Source organism: Gobio gobio (genome assembly GCF_949357685.1).
Source record: "Gobio gobio genome assembly, chromosome: 22".
NCBI classification, from domain to species: domain Eukaryota; kingdom Metazoa; phylum Chordata; class Actinopteri; order Cypriniformes; family Gobionidae; genus Gobio; species Gobio gobio.
Window position 1 is genome coordinate 36,551,556 of NC_137118.1, and position 19,047 is coordinate 36,570,602.

At 37.9% G+C, this 19,047-nt stretch overlaps 1 protein-coding gene across 1 annotated transcript in view; it reads left to right on the forward strand.

Moving 5' to 3' along the window:
* The window catches only part of dscama (Down syndrome cell adhesion molecule a), a gene marked incomplete at both ends in the record, with an annotated part of 120,588 nt that overhangs the window by 88,221 nt on the left and 13,320 nt on the right, over window positions 1–19,047 (forward strand). The window contains 9 exons of the mRNA XM_079803751.1: window positions 28–98; window positions 4,553–4,793; window positions 5,109–5,255; window positions 8,775–8,930; window positions 9,094–9,227; window positions 9,728–9,881; window positions 15,776–15,893; window positions 18,130–18,290; window positions 18,400–18,498. Coding sequence (XP_079659877.1) covers window positions 28–98; window positions 4,553–4,793; window positions 5,109–5,255; window positions 8,775–8,930; window positions 9,094–9,227; window positions 9,728–9,881; window positions 15,776–15,893; window positions 18,130–18,290; window positions 18,400–18,498 — 1,281 coding nt within the window. The remainder of the gene's footprint in view (window positions 1–27; window positions 99–4,552; window positions 4,794–5,108; window positions 5,256–8,774; window positions 8,931–9,093; window positions 9,228–9,727; window positions 9,882–15,775; window positions 15,894–18,129; window positions 18,291–18,399; window positions 18,499–19,047) is intronic.

Here is a 19,047-nt window from a genome sequence, read left to right on the forward strand (position 1 = left end):
AAAAAAGTGAATGTTTTACCATTCTAGATCCAGAAGGACCACCCCAAGACGTGACGCTGGAAGCCATCACCTCCCAAAGCATAAAAGTTACATGGAAGGTAGGCCACAGAGTATTATGACTGTATCAGTGCTGTTTTATGGTAGTGTATGTAGTATATACATTTGTTTGTACATATACAGTTGCAAGAAAAAGTATGTGAACCGCTTGCAGAATCTGTGAAAATGTGAATAATTTTAACTAAATAACTAAGGGAGATCATCCAAAATGCATGTTATTTAGTACTGTCATGAATAAAATATTTCACATAAAAATGTTTACATATAGTCCACAAGACAAAAACATTGCTGAATTTATTAAAATAACCCCGTTCAAAAGTTTATGAACCATTGATTCTTAATACTGTGTCGTCACCTGGATGATCCACGGCTGTTTGTTTTTTCTTCTTGTGTTGTGATGGTTGTTCTTGAGTCCCTTGTTTGTCCTGAGCAGTTTGCCCGATGTTCTTCAGAAAAATCCTCCAGGTCCTGCACATTCTTCAGTTTTCCAGCATCTTTTTCATATTTGAACCTTCTCCAGCAATGACTGTATATGCTTTTGAGATCCATCTTTTCACATTGAAGACAATTGAGGGACTCAAACACAACTGTTAAAAAAGGTTCAAACATTCACTGATGCTCCAGAAGGAAACGCGACACATTAAGACCCAGGGGGTGAAAACTTATTGAATCTGAAGATCAAGGTAAATTGTACTTACTTTGTCTTTCGGGAAACATGCAAGAATCTTCTGTTGCTAACGAAGGGCAGTACTAAATAAAAAAAATGGATCTCAAAATTATACAGTCACTACTGGAGAGGGTTCAAATATGCATTTCCAGATGCTGGAAAACTGAAGAATTTGCAGGACCTGGAGGATTTTTCTGAAGAACGTTGGTCAGGACAAACAAGGGACTCAAGCACAACCATCACAACACAAAAAAACAGTCGTGGATCATCCAGGTAATGACACACAGAATTAAGAATCAATGGTTCATAAACTTTTGAATGGGTCATTTTAATAAATGTTGTTAAATGTAGTCCTCTTATGTTGTTAGATTCTACAGATTCTGCATGCTTTCTATAACTTTATATACATTGTGTGTGTGTATTTATATATATATATATATATATATATATATATATATATATATATATATATATATATATATATATATATATATATATATATATATATATATATATATATATATATATATATGAATAATAAGTAGATAAAAATAAGTAGCTATATTGTATATAGTTATATCAATTATTTAAGTGTATCAATTATTATGTATATTATATATATAATTTATTTAATTATTATTAATGATTTAATTATAATATTTATATATTAATAAATATTTATAACAATAAAGAAATGAATAAAATATAAAGTTAATTAATTTTTGTAAATGTAAATACTAGTTTTGTAATAAATGTATATACCGTACTTGACTACAAAACTAATTTGAACTAAATTATATATATACGGTTAATACAATATATGTATGTATAGAATATTTATATATACAGATTATTTGTATAATTGTATCTTTTTTATTTAAATACTAGTTTTATGAAAAATATTATATTATATATTGAATTATATTTGACTACAAAAATCATGTCAAGCACATAAGCTTAAACCATAAATTCAGGCATTAATGAAACATTCTACATTTAAAAATGCAATCCAAATATAAATTCAACCCTAACAATATATTTAATAAAATAAATAAATTTATTAAATTATATATTGTTATTAAATTATAAATTATAGTAATATATAAATACTCACAATATTTCTGTTATTAAAAAATCTAATTATATAAAATATGTGTGTGTATATGTGTACATGTATATACTGTATAGAGAGAGAGAAAGATTAAAAAAAAAAAAATGATGTTGAAGTGAAGAGAATGTTTAAAGGGATAGTTCACCAATACATTTTATAATACGTCATTATCAATACACACCAATACGTCATTAATTACTCACCCTCATGTCGTTCCAAACCCGTAAGACTTTCATTCATCTTCAGAACACAAATGAAGATCTTTTTAATGAAATCTGACCCTCCATTGACAGCTACGGAACTGACACTTTGATGCGTCAAAAAGTTCATAAAGAGATCGTAAAACGAATCCATATTAATTGAGCCGTTTAGTCCAAATTTTCTGAAGACACGATTGCTTTATATGATGATCAGATTGAGTTTAGGCTTTTATTCACACTTGTAGTTCGGTTCGCTTTGTTTGTTTGGTCCGGACCAAAAAAAAAAAAACATTTAGCCCTGATCCATTTAGCATTCACATTGGCATTTTAACACCAAACTATATTTTGTGACAGAACTTATCGAACATCCAAAACAATGTAATGGTATTTTGACCAGCTGAGAACTCGTGAAGAACTTATAAAATGTGTAAAGGATTCAAAACAGAGGCAGGAATCCCTCCGCCACACACACAAATGAAGATCTGCTTTGAGGAGACGCCTTTCAGACGCCTGTACTGAACTTGTGACATCATGTCCCGTTTTTGGCCTGTTTACATGTCTTTGGTCTGTGTTGCGTTCATATTTAATTTCAACCGCACCAGGGTTCGGTTTTCAGCAGTCTTGGCCCACTTGTTTTTCGTGCGCACCAGGGTTTGGATGGCAGTGTTCACACTTATTCAAATGAACCGCACTAACAGATCAATTGCACCAGAGTTCGTTTGAATCGAACCAAACATGCACAAGTGTGAACACACCCTTAACCACTCAATTCATATGGATTAGTTTTACGATCTCTTTATTAAAGAGTTAGTTCACCCAAAAATGAAAATTCTGTCATTAAAGTTCCTGTTCTGCGTGATCCCATTTTTCAAACTTTAGTTTGTGTGTAATGTTGCTGTTAGAGCATAAATAATACCTGTAAAATTATAAAGCTCAAAGTTCAATGCCAAGCAAGATATTTTATTTAAAAGAAGTTCCCTTTCAAAGCCTACAGCGAACGGCCGGTTTGGACTACATCCTGGTATTTCCTACTTTAATTACGTCAGTAGAGCAGTTTGTTGACTAACCTCCGCCCACAAGAATACGCGAAAAAGGGGGCGTGGTCTTGTTGCTCCCTCGTGGAGAAGAGGGAGTGTTGCGTTCGGTTCGGTTCGGTTGCGTTTGTCGCCATCAGACGCTTTTATTTTCATCCCGGAGTCAAATCACCTTTGTTTGGCCTTCAGGGGCTGTAGTTTGAGTGCGTTCATCTCCCCGTTATGGTAAGAGACGTGACCTTCTCGGGCAACGTACGCTATGCTGCTGTCGAATCACAACACGGGAACCGCTGGCACAATCAGAACTCGTTACGTATTTCTGAAGGAGGGACTTCATAGAACAGGGAAATTCTCAGGCCGTTTTGAGGACAGTGAAAACAGCGGTATACAGATAAATTGTGTGAAAAATACTGTTTTTTTTACACATGAAACATGAACACATGTTATATTGCACACTGTAAACACAATCAAAGCTTCAAAAAAACACAAAAAACGGGACCTTTAATTACTCACCCTCATGTCGTTCGACACCCGTAAGACCTCCTGTACACTCTCAAGACCTATAAAAGGTACTAAAGACGTTACAAAATCCATCTCACTACAGTGGTTCTACAATAACTTTATAAAGCGACGAGAATAGTTTTTGTGCGCAAAAAAAACCTAAATAACGACTTATATAGTGATGACCGATTTCAAAACACTGCATCATGAAGCTTCGAAGCGTTATGAATCAGCGAGTCGAATCATGATTCGGATCGCGTGTCAAACCGCCAAACTGCTGAAATCACGTGACTTTGACGATCCAAACTGCTGAATCGACTCACTGATTCACAACGCTTCGAAGCTTCATGATGCATTGTTTTGAAATCGGTCATCACTATATAAGTCGTTATTTAGGGTTTTTTTGCACACAAAAACTATTCTCGTCGCTTTATAAAGTTATTGTAGAACCACTGTAGTGAGATGGACTTTGTAACGACGTCTTTAGTACCTTTTATGGGTCTTGAGAGTGTAAAGTACATTGTGCCAATGGAGGCCTTTCAGAGCCATCGGATTTCAACTAAAATATCTTCATTTGTGTTCCGAAGATGAACGGAGGTCTTACGGGTGTCGAACGACATGAGGGTAGGTAATTAATGACAGAATTTTCATTTTTGGGTGAACTAACTCCTTAACTTAACTAAGCGTCAAAGTGGTAGTTGCATAGCTGTCAGTGGAGGGACAGAAAGCTCTCAGATTTCATCAAAAAGATCTTCATTTGTGTTCCGAAGATGAATGAAAGTCTTACGGGTTTGGAATGACATGAGGGAGAGTAATTAGTGACAGAAATTACATTTTTGGTTTATCTATCCCTTTAACCATGTACCACCAGACAACATGTTTGAATTAGTCAATTTATTTGCACTTTTCATTAATGTGGAGCTATATATACAGGTTCTAGCTTATGAAGACGTTATTCCAAATATAATTTCATCATCTGTAGGCTCCACTGAAACATCTCCAGAATGGCGTGATCAGGGGATATCAGGTGTGCCATCGAGAACACTCCATAAACGGCAGTCACCAGTTCGTCTGCATTAGTATGGAGGCCACAGGAGAGACGGAGTCCCTGAGCCTTAACAACTTGAAGAAGTTCACAGAGTATGAGGTGGTGGTGCAGGCCAGTAACAGCGCCGGTCCGGGACCTGCTTCCAGTGAGGTCCGGGCAACAACAATGGAGGACGGTAAGCCATTGTAATAATTTACATGAGGAACAGACCACTTTTTGGATGGCCTATAAATGAATGAATCAATGCAAACAGTGTTTATAGCTTTAATTAATCTTTAAAAATGTATCATCAAATGGACCATTATATGCATCAACCACATTTGAAATATTTGCCGCCATCTAGTGGCTACTGGAAATGTTTACAATGCTTGAAATTCTCCAATTCAAGTGAATTAGTCATTTTCAGTTCATCCACATGTACTAAACATATTCTGTGAGTAATTATGCTGTTCTGTCAGTTTCTGAGATGATATTTCTCTTTTGCTCTCAGTACCCAGCAGAGCTCCAGAGAAGGTTGTGGCCACCGCCGCCTCCCCTGAAAGCATCTCTCTGTCCTGGCAGACTCCATCCAGGGAAGCTCTTAATGGCGTTCTACAGGGTTTCCGCATCATCTACTGGGCCAATCTACCAGACGGAGGTAAAACTCAGACCCCAGCAAGTGCATCTATGGACCACTGGGATATTATAAATATTTTGCATTCATTGACCACTGGGTGGCACAACATATCTATTCAACTTGGAATTCTTCCTTTAGAAGCCCAAAACCTGAATACCAATATGCATAGTGACTACTATATATATGTGATACTAGATTAGACATATCGCATCCCAAATCACAGTACATTAGCATATTATTTCAAAATTTTAAAGTCTGCTTTTTTGGGCTAATATTGTCCAGAACACGCAGCTATGCGACTAGGATTAATATGCATTTCTATGTCCCAGTACAGGCATATTAGCTTACTATATACTCAAAAATACATACCGCAATATCACCGATGCAGTACGTACATTTTGCAATTCAGCAATATTCTCTTTTCATAAGTGTTGCGTCAGCGTGCATACTTGAAGTGGCCTCTCATGAGTGATTTAGACTGTGAGGTTAGCTAATCGATCACGCAGCGCTGCAGCACACAAACCAGAGAGCAACATAACACATTCTGCACACCTGTTTAATTGGCTGCTTTATGGCTCTCGATCAACTTGTGCTCAGTAGAACAAACTCACAGCACACATTATGTCGATCCGGCTCTTTCCAGGAGCTATTTGCTTATAAATTGCCTTATTATGAAGCAGCAGAATTCAACTCTAGGACTCTAGGACAAAATTCAGCAACGAGAAGCAAAAGACACTGGCTCTTTTCCATCCAACAACTGCAGTTACAGTGCGAAAGGAATGATAGATAGCAGGAAAAAATAGATATTAATAATGCAAAAACTGCAACTTTCCTGGATAGCTGCAGGAAATCTCAATGTCTGCCCTATTTACCATAAACCAAACCTGCATGGGTTGTAGTTGATTTTATGAGGCCAATTTTTCAACCTTCACTCTAGATTTTCCTCAATATCATAATTTTCACACCAGGGGACCGTTGCATAAACTTAGCCACCACGTTAAAGGGATAATTCACCCAAAAATAAAACTTCTGTCATTAATTATTCACGCTCCAAACCCATAAGACTTTCGTCCAGCTTCGGAACACAAATGATGATCATTTTGATGAAATCTGAGAGCTTTCTGTCCATCCGTTGACAGCTACGCAACTGACACTTTGACGCTTCAAAAAGTTCATAAAGTAAAACTGATATGAATTGAGAGGTTTAGTCATTTTCTGAAGAGACACGATCGCTTTATATGATGAACAGATTGAATTTAGGCTTTTATTCACATAAAAGCATTCATCAACTTACACATCAGTTGTGGTAAACAAAACCAATGAGGTTCATTCTCGTGTGTTATGCAGCACGATTGAGCTTCCTCAAGAACCAATTAGATTCATTCTCGTGTGTTATGCAGCACGTTTGAGCTTCCTCAAGAACCAATGAGATTCATTCTCGTGTTATGCAGCACGTTTTAGCTTCCACAATGAGGTTCATTCTTGTGTTACATAACACGTTTTAGCTTCCGCAAGAACCAATGAGGTTCATTCTCGTGTGTTACGCAGCACATTTGTGCTTCCTCAAGAACCAATGAGATTCATTCTCGTGTGTTACGCATCGCGTTTAAGCTTCCTCAAGAACCAATGAGGTTAATTCTCGTGTTATGCAGCACGTTTGAGCTTCCTCAAGAACCAATGAGATTCATTCTCGTGTTCTGCAGCACGTTTTAGCTTCCACAATGAGGTTCATTCTTGTGTTACATAACACGTTTTAGCTTCCGCAAGAACCAATGAGGTTAATTCTCGTGTTATGCAGCACGTTTGAGCTTCCTCAAGAACCAATGAGATTCATTCTCGTGTTCTGCAGCACGTTTTAGCTTCCACAATGAGGTTCATTCTTGTGTTACATAACACGTTTTAGCTTCCGCAAGAACCAATGAGGTTCATTCTCGTGTGTTACGCAGCACATTTGTGCTTCCTCAAGAACCAATGAGATTCATTCTCGTGTGTTACGCATCGCGTTTAAGCTTCCTCAAGAACCAATGAGGTTAATTCTCGTGTTATGCAGCACGTTTGTGCTTCCGCAAGAACCAATGAGGTTCATTATCGTGTTACGCAGCACAATTGAACCTCCCTAAAGAACCAATGAGGTTCATTCTCGTGTTATGCAGCACGTTCGAGCTCCCGCAAGAACCAATGAGGTTCATTCTGGTGTGTTACGCATCACGTTTGAGCTCCCGCAAGAACCAATGAGGTTCATTCTCGTGTGTTACGCATCGCGTTTAAGCTTCCTCCAGAACCAATGAGGTTTATTCTCGTGTGTTATGCAGCACGTTTGAGCTCCTTCAAGAACCAATGAGGTTCATTCTCGTGTTACACAGCACATTTTAGCTTCCTCAAGAACCAATGAGGTTCATTCTCGTGTGTTACGCAGCACAATTGAACCTCCCTAAAGAACCAATGAGGTTCGTTCTTGTGTGTTACGCATCGCATTTAAGCTTCCTCAAGAACCAATGAGGTTCATTCTCGTGTTACGCTGCACGTTTGTGCTTTCTCAAGAACCAATGAGGTTCATTCTCGTGTTACGCAGCACATTTTAGCTTTCTGCAAGAGCCAATGAGGTTCATTTTCATATTACGCAGCACGTTTGAGTTTCCTCAAGAACCAATGAGATTAATTCCCGTGTTACACAGCACGTTTTAGCTTCATTCTCGTGTGTTACGCAGCATAATTGAACCTCCCTAAAGAACCAATGAGGTTCGTTCTCGTGTGTTACGCATCGCATTTAAGCTTCCTCAAGAACCAATGAGGTTCATTCTTGTGTTACGCAGCACGTTTGAGTTTCCTCAAGAACTAATGAGGTTCATTCTTGTGTGTTATGCATCACGTTTGAGCTTCTGCAAGAGCTAATGAGGTTGATTCTCATGTTACGCAGCACATTTGAGCTTCCACAAGAACCAATGAGGTTCATTCTTGTGTTATACAGCACGTTTGAGCTTCCGCAAGAACCAATGAGGTTCATTCTTGTGTTATACAGCACGTTTGAGCTTCCGCAAGAACCAATGAGGTTCATTCTTGTGTTACACAGCACGTTTGAGCTTCCGCAACTTCCGCAAGATCCAATGAGGTTCACTTGCATGTGTTACAATATGTGGATGAGTAATTAATGACAGAATTTTCATTTTTGGGTGAACTAACCCTTTAAGACGATCTTTAGTACTAGTCTGACCAACTCGCAGTCTTACTTTTCGGATTCAGATTAGACCAAAGTACCTTTTTATGTAAAAGAAAAAGGTTATGACCAAACAAAAAAATAGATGACTAACTCGTAAGACTAGTCTAAGCAGTTTATGCAACCGGCCACTGTACGTTTTTAAAAGTATGTTACAGTGTACTTCTTTTTCACAATGGTTTGCAAAGCCTGCATTTCGTGTGTGTGTGTGAATTTACAGTAAATAATGTGTTCACTTTAGCGTTATATCAGCCCTATCAGCTACCAAATCAACTGACAGCAGGTCTTGAGAAGTCTAAATGGCCTTATTGTTCATGGCACCACAGAACTGGGGGAAATCAGAAATGTCACTACCCAGAAGGCCCCGCTGGAGCTGGAGGGTCTGGAAAAATACACCAACTACAGTATCCAGGTGCTGGCCTTCACCAGAGCAGGAGATGGAGTGCGCAGTGACCAGATCTACATCCGCACCAAAGAGGATGGTATGACCGACCGACAGACATTTATTCTATGACCAATTGTCATAGCTTATGTTTTGGGATATCATTGCTGTTAAATTCTGTCCTTCTGTTTGCCAATCTGTATAATCTGTTAGTCATAAACTTTAGCAAAGATCTCTCCTAACAGCCTGACTCTTCTCTGCAGTGCCAGGTCCGCCCGGTGGGGTGAAGGCAGCTGCGGCCTCCAGCTCTGTGGTGTACGTTTCTTGGCTCCCTCCGCTGAAGCTGAATGGCGTTATTAGGAAATACACAGTCTTCTGTTCCAGCTCGTATCCCACGGTAAGACTCAGCCAAATGGTCTCATACTAACCAGAGAGATATCAGGCTGGCTATTAAGACAGTGTTAAACTGTGTGGAAGTGCAAATGTTTTAGGGCAGTGCCAATACTGTGCCATCAAGCTTAAAGATGATGTTTAAATACCTTCATGTAGGGTGGGACTTGGTTTTGTCCTTTAGGATTTGATTGGTTGGTTGTGGTTTGCTATTGTTGTGATGTTATGTGAGTGGCTGGTTGCCCCGCCCTCAAGCCAGTAAACAGGTCATTAGAGAAGAGATGTCGCTGCAAGTGGGAGGGGAAGATATTCTGATTAAAGATTATGAGGGCACATGAATAATAAAAAAAATTATGTGCACGGATAAATCATTTACAATAAATACTGCAATATTCCATTAAATATTTAATATGAGAAACCTGTGTGTACCTGTAAATCTATTCATCTAACCAATGAAAGACACTAAAAAGGACTAAACAACAATCATTTATTTGGGGTTTCGTTCAGGTGGTCAGCGAGTTTGAAGTGGCCCCGGATGAATTTCTCCACCGTGTTCACAATCTCAGTCGCAACAGGAAGTACAGTATCTGGGTGATGGCGGTTACTGCCGCCGGCCGGGGTAACAGCAGTGATGTCATCACTGTGGAACCTCTGGCTAAAGGTGAGTCGGTTACCTTCATTCTCCAGGAGGAAAGCAGCTGAACTGTAGTTTTAGGAGCGACGTTTGTAAGTCAAACCTCATGTTCAGCACTTCTGCTTTTTGGGTATGTGGAGTAATTAGTTGTATTTTGAGTTCTCTGCACTCTCTTGTGGGCTTTCACATGAGGAGCATGACAATAATGCATTAGCAATCTTCTGAATACCAAATACTCCCACGGTGTATAAATATGCTGATATATACAGTGGCCAAAAACAGTATTTGTGCACTAAGGTATTTGGGCCCCATTTTAATGATCTGAGCGCATGGTCTGAAGCGCACTTTTGCCAGTTTAATGACAGAAAAAACGGTCGGTGCGTCAGGCGCATGGTCCAAAAGGGTTGTGCTATTGACTTTAGACTAGGTTTTTGCTGGTCAATGGCGCAGTCGTTTTCAGTTGCCTCAAAATAGCAATGCGCCTGAACACACCTCATTTTCAGACCAGCACGCCCATAGGCGCACAGATGGGCGCAAGTGCATTTTCTATTTAAACAACGTGGCACTGGATGTGAAAATGAAAACTGCGTCAGGCTGAAACTAGCAAAAAACACTTGCGTCACGCCTGGCGTCGCACTGTACCGGTTGTATGATAGGGCCCAAAAGGTTTGTTTACACGACATCAATGTACTAAAAACGTAAATATTTTTCCTTTGCGTTTTTTGCGTACAGACGACAATGTTGTCAAAACGATCCCCATTCACACGGATCCGCGAAAATTACTAAAACCACTGTATTGCGCCGGTTTCACACTGCACGCGCAAGCAGTGCGGTGGCAGCGCAGAAGCAGTGCGTATGGAGAGCGGGAGCAGCGCGCGCCCGTTGTGCTTTCACACTGTTCTCCTCTGACCCCTGTCTGTCTAGTGCTTTGATTTATGATGGGCAGCATATATCTGCTGAGAATGCGACCGTGTTCCCCTCTGTCCCAAACACATATGCATATAACATGCTGTATATAGGTAGTTTACATGATAAAAGTAACTTTAAAGTTAAGATATGCCTCTAGTTTTAATAGGGTTGGTACCGGCACCGGTACCTATATAACCGGTATGTACTGAACCGAATCTGAACGCAGATTTCGGTGCCTCATTTCGGTGCCACTTAAATTCAAACGTGCTTTCGCGCTTTGGCTGACGCAGAGACAGACATGCTCAGCACTCGTCACATATCACAACAATTCAGTGTTTTCAACCACATAATGTTTATTTTAGGTTTCAGACATTAAAATGCTCATAAGTACTAGCAAAAAACACACACCGATGTCTATGGAAGCGGCAAAAACAATCCTTTCAGACAGCTATAACTTGACTACATATCAGATACACATTATATAGTAACTATACAGTTTACTCTATTCTTCTCCCAGTTCAGCGGTCACTTACTTTCATGTATTTCGTGAGACGTGAATTAATTTACGTGATGTAAATCCGACAGATCTGATTCTCTGAGGTGCAAACTAACATGGCGCCGCCCATCGCACAGTATAGATCAACTAACTCACACATATTTGAAAATCAGAATATAAGATAGTTCATGACATAGTTAGCAAGTTTGTGAATATTTTTAATTAAAAAATAAAAAATAACCCCGATACAGCTGAGCTGTCGTACAGCGCTATTGTGGCAGCTGTGTGTCATGTGAGAAGCATGACGTGTCGCCATGGAAACAATAATGGAAAAATATGACCAACAAATGGTCATATTTCTGCAAAATAAAGCTAAAGCTTGAAGCTGGTTTGTAGAATACCAAGAATACAGACTGCTGTTATTACTGTAACTGTTATTCAGAGTTAAATTAGGCCTGTTGTAGTTGGGTTAGGTGGTTTTAGTTTTACTGTGAATTTGTTAAGTAAATTGTGTTTTGTATTTATTTATATTCATATATTTAAGTATACTTTAAACTTGTAATAAATTGTTCAATTTAAATAATAAAAAAAGCCATTCTTTAATCTCATCCACCTTGTTTTGTGGCTTTTTTTTATTTTAAGTATCGGTTCAGGCACCGGTACCGTTTTAAAAGTATCGGTTTGGCACCGGTATCGAAAAAAAACCAAACGATACCCAACCCTAAGTTTTAATCGTTTAAACTGGCCTTTGAAATTTGGGCAAAATTTTCTGGCAGTGATGTGTTTTCGTGTATTTTATTTATTTTTTCACAGCACTGGATGTCATATGGTGATTGTGAAACACACGGAACACTTGACTACATAATTTCATGATGAATTTAGTTATTTTTCATGTAAATCAGATCAATTTTGATCAAGAACAATCCACTGTGGCTTTAATTCAGCGTGAGCAGCGCAACAAAAATAGACTCAGCGCCGAAACGATCACGGCACTGCCACTTCTGCTCTGCTCCTGCGACGATCTGCCGGCCCGCCTCTGTGTGTGGTGTGAATGCTCTAATCTGTTAACATGGCTGCCGAATATTACTGTTAACATACACGCTGCTTACGTTCTGCTAACGCGTGCAGTGTGAAACTGGCCTTATGTTGCCAGGCCAGTAGTTGGCAGTGATGGAAAGAGTACTGCAAAAGCATACTCAAGTAAAAGTACTGTTACTTGTCAAAAAATGTAGTGCTAAAGTACCTGTCCTAAATGCTACTCAAAGTAGGAGTAAAAAGTAGCCCTTTTAAAAGTACTCAAGAGTAGTGAGTATTATGCTATGAATGTTATTCCACCTTATACCCTGCAAATTAAAAATGTAGCTTACTCTTTTATGGATGATTCTCAGTAAGAACAAAAAAACATGAGATCACCAACAATATTCAATATTTCTCCAAGTTTTATTTTTGACTGCTAGCACTAAAAATACAGCCATGTAATATTTGAGAAAGCAACCAATAATCTGGTAACATTTATGACAACCATTCTGTAGAGGTTTTCTTGCAGGTTAATTAAAAAAGGTTGCAAAGCGTTGTACATTAACAATTTTACGTAAAAAAAAAAACAGTTCTTTCTTTTCAAGACGCATTCATTGTACTGCTTTCATTTCAATGAATGTTTTCTCTGTAAAAAGAATACACTTCAGAAATCAGAATCGAGTAACTCATAATTTTTTGATTGCAATTAAAAAATAAACCTGATTTAAATGTAAATCTGATGTTTTATGAAAGTTATTTGCTATATACATGGAAAATTGTATCGCCATGTGAGAACACATTACATTAAAATATGCACTTCAATAAGCCGACAGAAAGCAGGTTAATACGTTTACATGCTGGGCGAATGTAAGGGAAAAAATCTAGCAGTGACGATTGGTTAATGCCTAATGCAATTTGAAGCCTGGCAAACAATCAAGCTAAATGAAGTGTTTCCAGCAGATGGCACCGCAAACTCGTGCAGCGCTAACAGAAAACGTACCATTTGTGCGTGTACTAGAAAATGTAATATTCTGCAGTCAATTTTTTGTAATTGTTTAAGGCAATTTCACGATTTCAGTCATCATACAGTAACCAGCAACAACCCCCTTTCATAAAGAGCGCGTCCCTCTCACTCTAGGCTGGTCGCTGTCATGGTTGTTTCGACTGGAGTCACACGCGTGATGCATGGAGTCACAGGACTGATTTTTCGTCTTAGCCAATCACGTTGATAGGAAAAAAATAAACATAATGTAGGGAAAATTGTGCAGTAAAAGTACCGATACAGCACTTAAAATGTACTCAAGTAAAATTAAAAGTACGCTATTTTTAAACTACTTAAAAAAGTACAATTCCTGAGAAAAACGATTTAATTACCGTAACGAGAGTATTTGTGATTCGTTACTTTACACCACTGGTAGTTGGCGATGTCACTTTGTAAAGAAACATTACTCACCTATAGACTGAACACATAATTTTTGTAGTTTGCACGGAGACAATAATGGTATCGTTTTCAAAAAATTGTACTTTGAAACCCGTTTTCAAAAGTTTGCGTTTTGAGCCCCCCCCCCCAAAAAAAAAGCTGTTGCTGTGTAAATGAACGGCCAAAACACATAAAAAGTTTTCAGTTTTTAGTTGAAAATGGTGTTGTGTAAACCAGGGCCGTGCAGAGAGTTCTTCAGGGGCAGGGGCTCAAATGTAAAAAAGGGGCATATATATATATATATCCTTATGCTCATCAAGCCTGCATTTATTTAATCAAAAATACAGAAAAAACAGTATCCTAATATTGTGAAATATTATTACATTATGTTCTTTTTTACTTTTTATTAATCAAATAATCTTGAAAAGAGTATCACAGTTTCCATCATTGACATTAAATCCTCATATTAGAATGATTTCTGAATGATCATGTGACACTGAGTAATGAGTAATGATGCTGAAAATCCAGCTGTGATCACAGGAATAAATTATATTTTAAATTATTTTAAAATAGAAAACCATTATTTTAGTAATATTTCACAATATTGCTGTTTTTTATTAAATAAATGCAGGCTTGATGAACATAAGAGACTTATAATGCTGCATAATATTCAAAAATGGTAAGTTAACATAATAAAGTCCTTTCACGTCACCATTTCTCCAGCCTACACTTCATATAATAGGCCTGTAGGTGCCGGCGGCACTTGGGTTTTGTTAACTTTGATAGTTTCATGAAATAGTAAACGGTGTATCAATATACATAAATACAAGTGAATTTAACACTACTTACCATTAATGCGACTTTTGCTGCTGTGGTTTTGTGCAGGGATTTGTTTGTTGTCAGTTAAAATCCATTTAGTTAGTGATGGAATTTAAAATATGACACAAACCACAGGAAATCGTTCCACAAACGTTAGTTCGTCTGTCCATGTAATTTTCAACCGATTTATGAATAAGAACAGAAAATTACCGCTTCACATTACATCGCCCAATGGAATTTGAACTTGCTTTGCCAGATCACGATTGGTTGGTGTAACATATGACAAACGGGCATTGGTGAATTGTGTAATACTTATATAATATATAGATTTGTAATTAAATCAACACATTAGCTCTGATTATGGATGAAAAAATAATATTGGTTTACTTTTTTCCCGTAAGGCCACACACTCTCTGAAAGGACCATATTTGGCTCGAGAGCCGTTTCTGAACAGTGGAAAATCAGCTGTCAATCAAAATGCACGCAACCCATAGCAACGCGTTATGGCAACGCCTCAACAGAAATTGTCCGGCTTTTGAGCCGTTCGTTACTATTGTATACATTGTCATGTTATTATAATCACATTTATTTAGTTTTATTGACCACGATATTATCATTGATATTTGTCTGAGAGGGGCACTTTTGATTCATTTTGAAAAAGGGCAGGGGCTCGAGCACCCAAAGCCCCCCCTCTGCACGTGCCTGGTGTAAACGGCCCCTTAATGTCATTGCATTAAACAAAATATTAAAATAATCTGCAAACAAATGCTTCAAGAGCTTCAAGAGCCCCTTTACTTTTAACGCAATGTGATTTTGAAGTCAGTTCTTCTCAAGTTCATCCTTTTGAGCCGAACAAACCTCTTTTAGTGCAATATTTTGTATAATGCAGTAACTTCTCACATATTTAGTTTACACTACTGTTTTGGGTCAGTTTGAATATTTTTTCAAAGAAGTCTTCAGTCACGTGATCCTTCAAAAATTATTCTAATATGCAGATTTGCTGCTCAAGAAACATTTCTTATTATCGTAATGCTGAAAACTGTTGTGCTTATTAATATTTTGTGGAAACTGTGACAAATTAGGAAGCTCATAAGAACAGTGTTTATTTGATCAATTTAATGCCTCCTTGCTTCTTCAGTGGTAGTTTAAATGGGATGTAATATGCAGTGATTGTGCTTTGCAGTAAAATTGTGAAGTATTAAACTTTCATAGATCAATAAAATAATGAATTGTGTTTTTGTTTTGTTTTTATCTGAACAGCTCCTGCCAAAATCCTCACCTTCAGTGGTACTGTTACAACACCTTGGATGAGGGATGTTGTTTTACCCTGCAGGGCGGTCGGAGATCCACCTCCTGCCGTCAAATGGCTAAAAGAGAGGTAAACAAACCTGTTTCAGGGCCACCAGCTAGAATGTATAGAAGTATGTATATGAGCATGTCAATTCACCCTTCGCTGGGAGTTTGATTGACAGGCGATCTGACCTATCTTAATCTACCGAATCCGCCTTTTTTGTCCGACAAAGCAGTCAAGAGAGTTCCTAGATTAACGTCGGTTGACTTGAACTTAAAAAACGGTGTGTAATGACATCTTTCCGCGGTTGAAACAACATTCCTTCTGAAGTTCATTCATGTTTATTTGATACTGTAAATTTACTAGAAGGAAGAGATGATCGGTTCACAAGCAGCTTTAACTGAGGCGCTACAGCGAATTGTCACCACACATTAAAGAGCCGCAAAATGGTATTTATTGTTAACATTTCTTTAAAAAAATGACAAAATGTTAGAGTTGAGACTTTGTTTCATATTAAAAGTAACCTGCTATGTCCTGTCTGTCAGTGCGTTGTCAGTATCCTCTTTGCTCTGCGATGTGTTTTTCACTACGTGAGAACATGATGTGTGGTGTGAGAGCGCGACTTGTCGGACATAGCAACAGTAACTAAAGGGAGCGGGTCTTTGCGAACGGTCAATTAAGACAAATATGCTAACAATGTATATACTAGGGATGGAACAATTACCGGTTTCACGATAAACCACAATAAAATGTACTGACGGTTAATGATATCATTTAAAACCGTTTGATTATCACGATTTTGAAAACTTGTGGTAAATCCTGTCCAGTCAGCATCAGTCTGGTGCAGGCGCAGCGCGCAACATTGTTTTTTGAATGAGAAGAAATGGGGATTTTTCAGCCTTCTAAAAGGACCAAATCTGAGGTGTGGGCTTTGGGCCAAAAACGAACGAACAATTGCAGAGAAGACTAGGGTGACATTTAAAGGATAGCTTAATAATGTATATTTGTTGTCAGTGTTGGGGGTAACACATTTCAAGTAACTTGAGTTACGTAATCAGATTACTTTTCAATTTACAACAAAATATCTGAGTTACTTTTTCAAATAAGTAACTAAAGTTCCTTTTTTATAATTTATGGACTAACAGCTCTCCTGTCCCTATGTTGAGAGAAATCATAAGTGCAGATGTTTGAACAGATGTGTGAAGTGCGCGCGATGTGTGAACATGATGGTTATTGTAGTTATAGAGCAAATGTGATCGGGCATTTACTCATCTCACTTGCAAAAAAAAACCCAGATTCATTATTACTCAAAAACAGAATATTACGCAAACCTGCAATAATTAAATATATTAAATTACACAAATATACTTTGTGTTTAATCTCACTTTATTAACCAATGTCTTCGCTGCTGACCTTCGATGATCCACTTCAACCATACTAATAACCCAGACACAACATAGTGTCGGCTCAGATCCGGCCCACATCTGATCACATCTGAATTTGCATTTCTTTCTGTCTGAGGCTTATTAATTTCACTTTTGGTGTGAAAGGGCCGTTACATTTGCCAAAAATATTACTTTTTTTGTTGTTATTAAAAAACAAACAATCAAGCCCAACCCAGGCGAGAAAAATTAACACAAAAGTAATGTAATGCATTACTTTACGTAAAAAGTAACTAAGTCATGTATTTAGTTACCTTTCTAAGGGAGTAACACAATATTGTAATGCATTACTTTTAAAAGTAACTTTCCCCAACACTGTTCGTTGTACACTTATTATACAGATTTTCTTTAAAGTCCTTTGCTTTCATTTTCAATACAATCAAAAACAGAGACGCAAGTTGCATTTGAATGAAACGAGAGGTCGCGTCTGTTGTGATACGTGGATGTGCGCTGTTATAATGCGTTGCTATTGACGACGGTCATTATAAGGAAAGAAATGCCACAGAATAGAATCTTGCTTAAAAAAAAGTGCATATGTTTTATTTGTTGTTTGTTGATTTTTAAATATAAAACTTGAAATGTTTTCAGTGTGTGCATCTGTTCTTTTTGAACACTTTCATCTCACTTGAACAATACCGTGGTAATATTGATAATCGTGATCATTTGGGTCACTATAATCGTGATATGAAATTTTCATACCGTTCCATCCCTAATACTGAGTTCTATGCCATAGTGAAGAACATACTGCAGTGCAGCTCTAGCTTTTCGTTAAGAGCAAATGCGAGCATCTGAATACCTATGAGTAGAATCACTCACTGGGGAATGCTGGGAAATGTCAAACTCTGCCCCCTTCATTGACAATTCACACTGTTTCTCGACAGCGGGAGCCCGGCCCCTGCGGTCATTGATGGAAGGCGCAGTATCCATGGAAATGGCAGCTTCGTCATTAAAACTGTGAAAGCAGAGGATTCTGGGTATTACACATGTGTCGGCAGCAATAACTGGGGAACGGACGAAATAATTCTGAACCTCCAGGTTCAAGGTGAGAGTCGGGCAGGATGGTGACTTTCTGTATACCCTCCTCTATGTGTCAGCTTCGTTTCCTCTGAGTTATTACGCAGCATTTCTCACTGTATGAATATCATCTTCAGTCCCCCCAGACCAACCTCGTCTCACTGTGACCAAAACAACCACCACATCTATTACCGTGACCTGGACACCAGGAGACAATGGTGGGAGCTCCATTAGAGGTGAGCCGCTTCCACCTTCAGCTACTTCTCCTGCTGGAGAACAAAACAAAACAGAAAATAGAGAATAAAACTGTGTGGGTTTTGTCTTTCAATCAGTGATTTAGACAAAAAGCATTCTTTTTTTATACATAGCCTATTCTATCTATTTTGTATTCTATAGCCTGAACAGCAAAAAAAACCTAATTATTATATTTTATTTATTTTTAAACCCAATCAAAACATTTGTGGGATATTTTCCCCTAAAGTAAAATAAAATGTAATTAAAACTGTGATGTAACACTTTTGGTAACACTTTATTTTACAGTGTCCTTGTTACATATGTTACACGTACTTACCATAGTAATAACAGTAAATGATGCATAATTACATGCAACTAACCCTCAAACAAACCCTAATCCTACCCTAACTCTATATAACTCTAACATATGTAACAATGACACTACACTGTAATTATATATTTATAGTACTGTAATATTAATTAACTACATGTACTGTACTACTGTACTATCCATTTTGTGTGTGTGTGTGTGTGTGTGTGTGTGTGTGTGT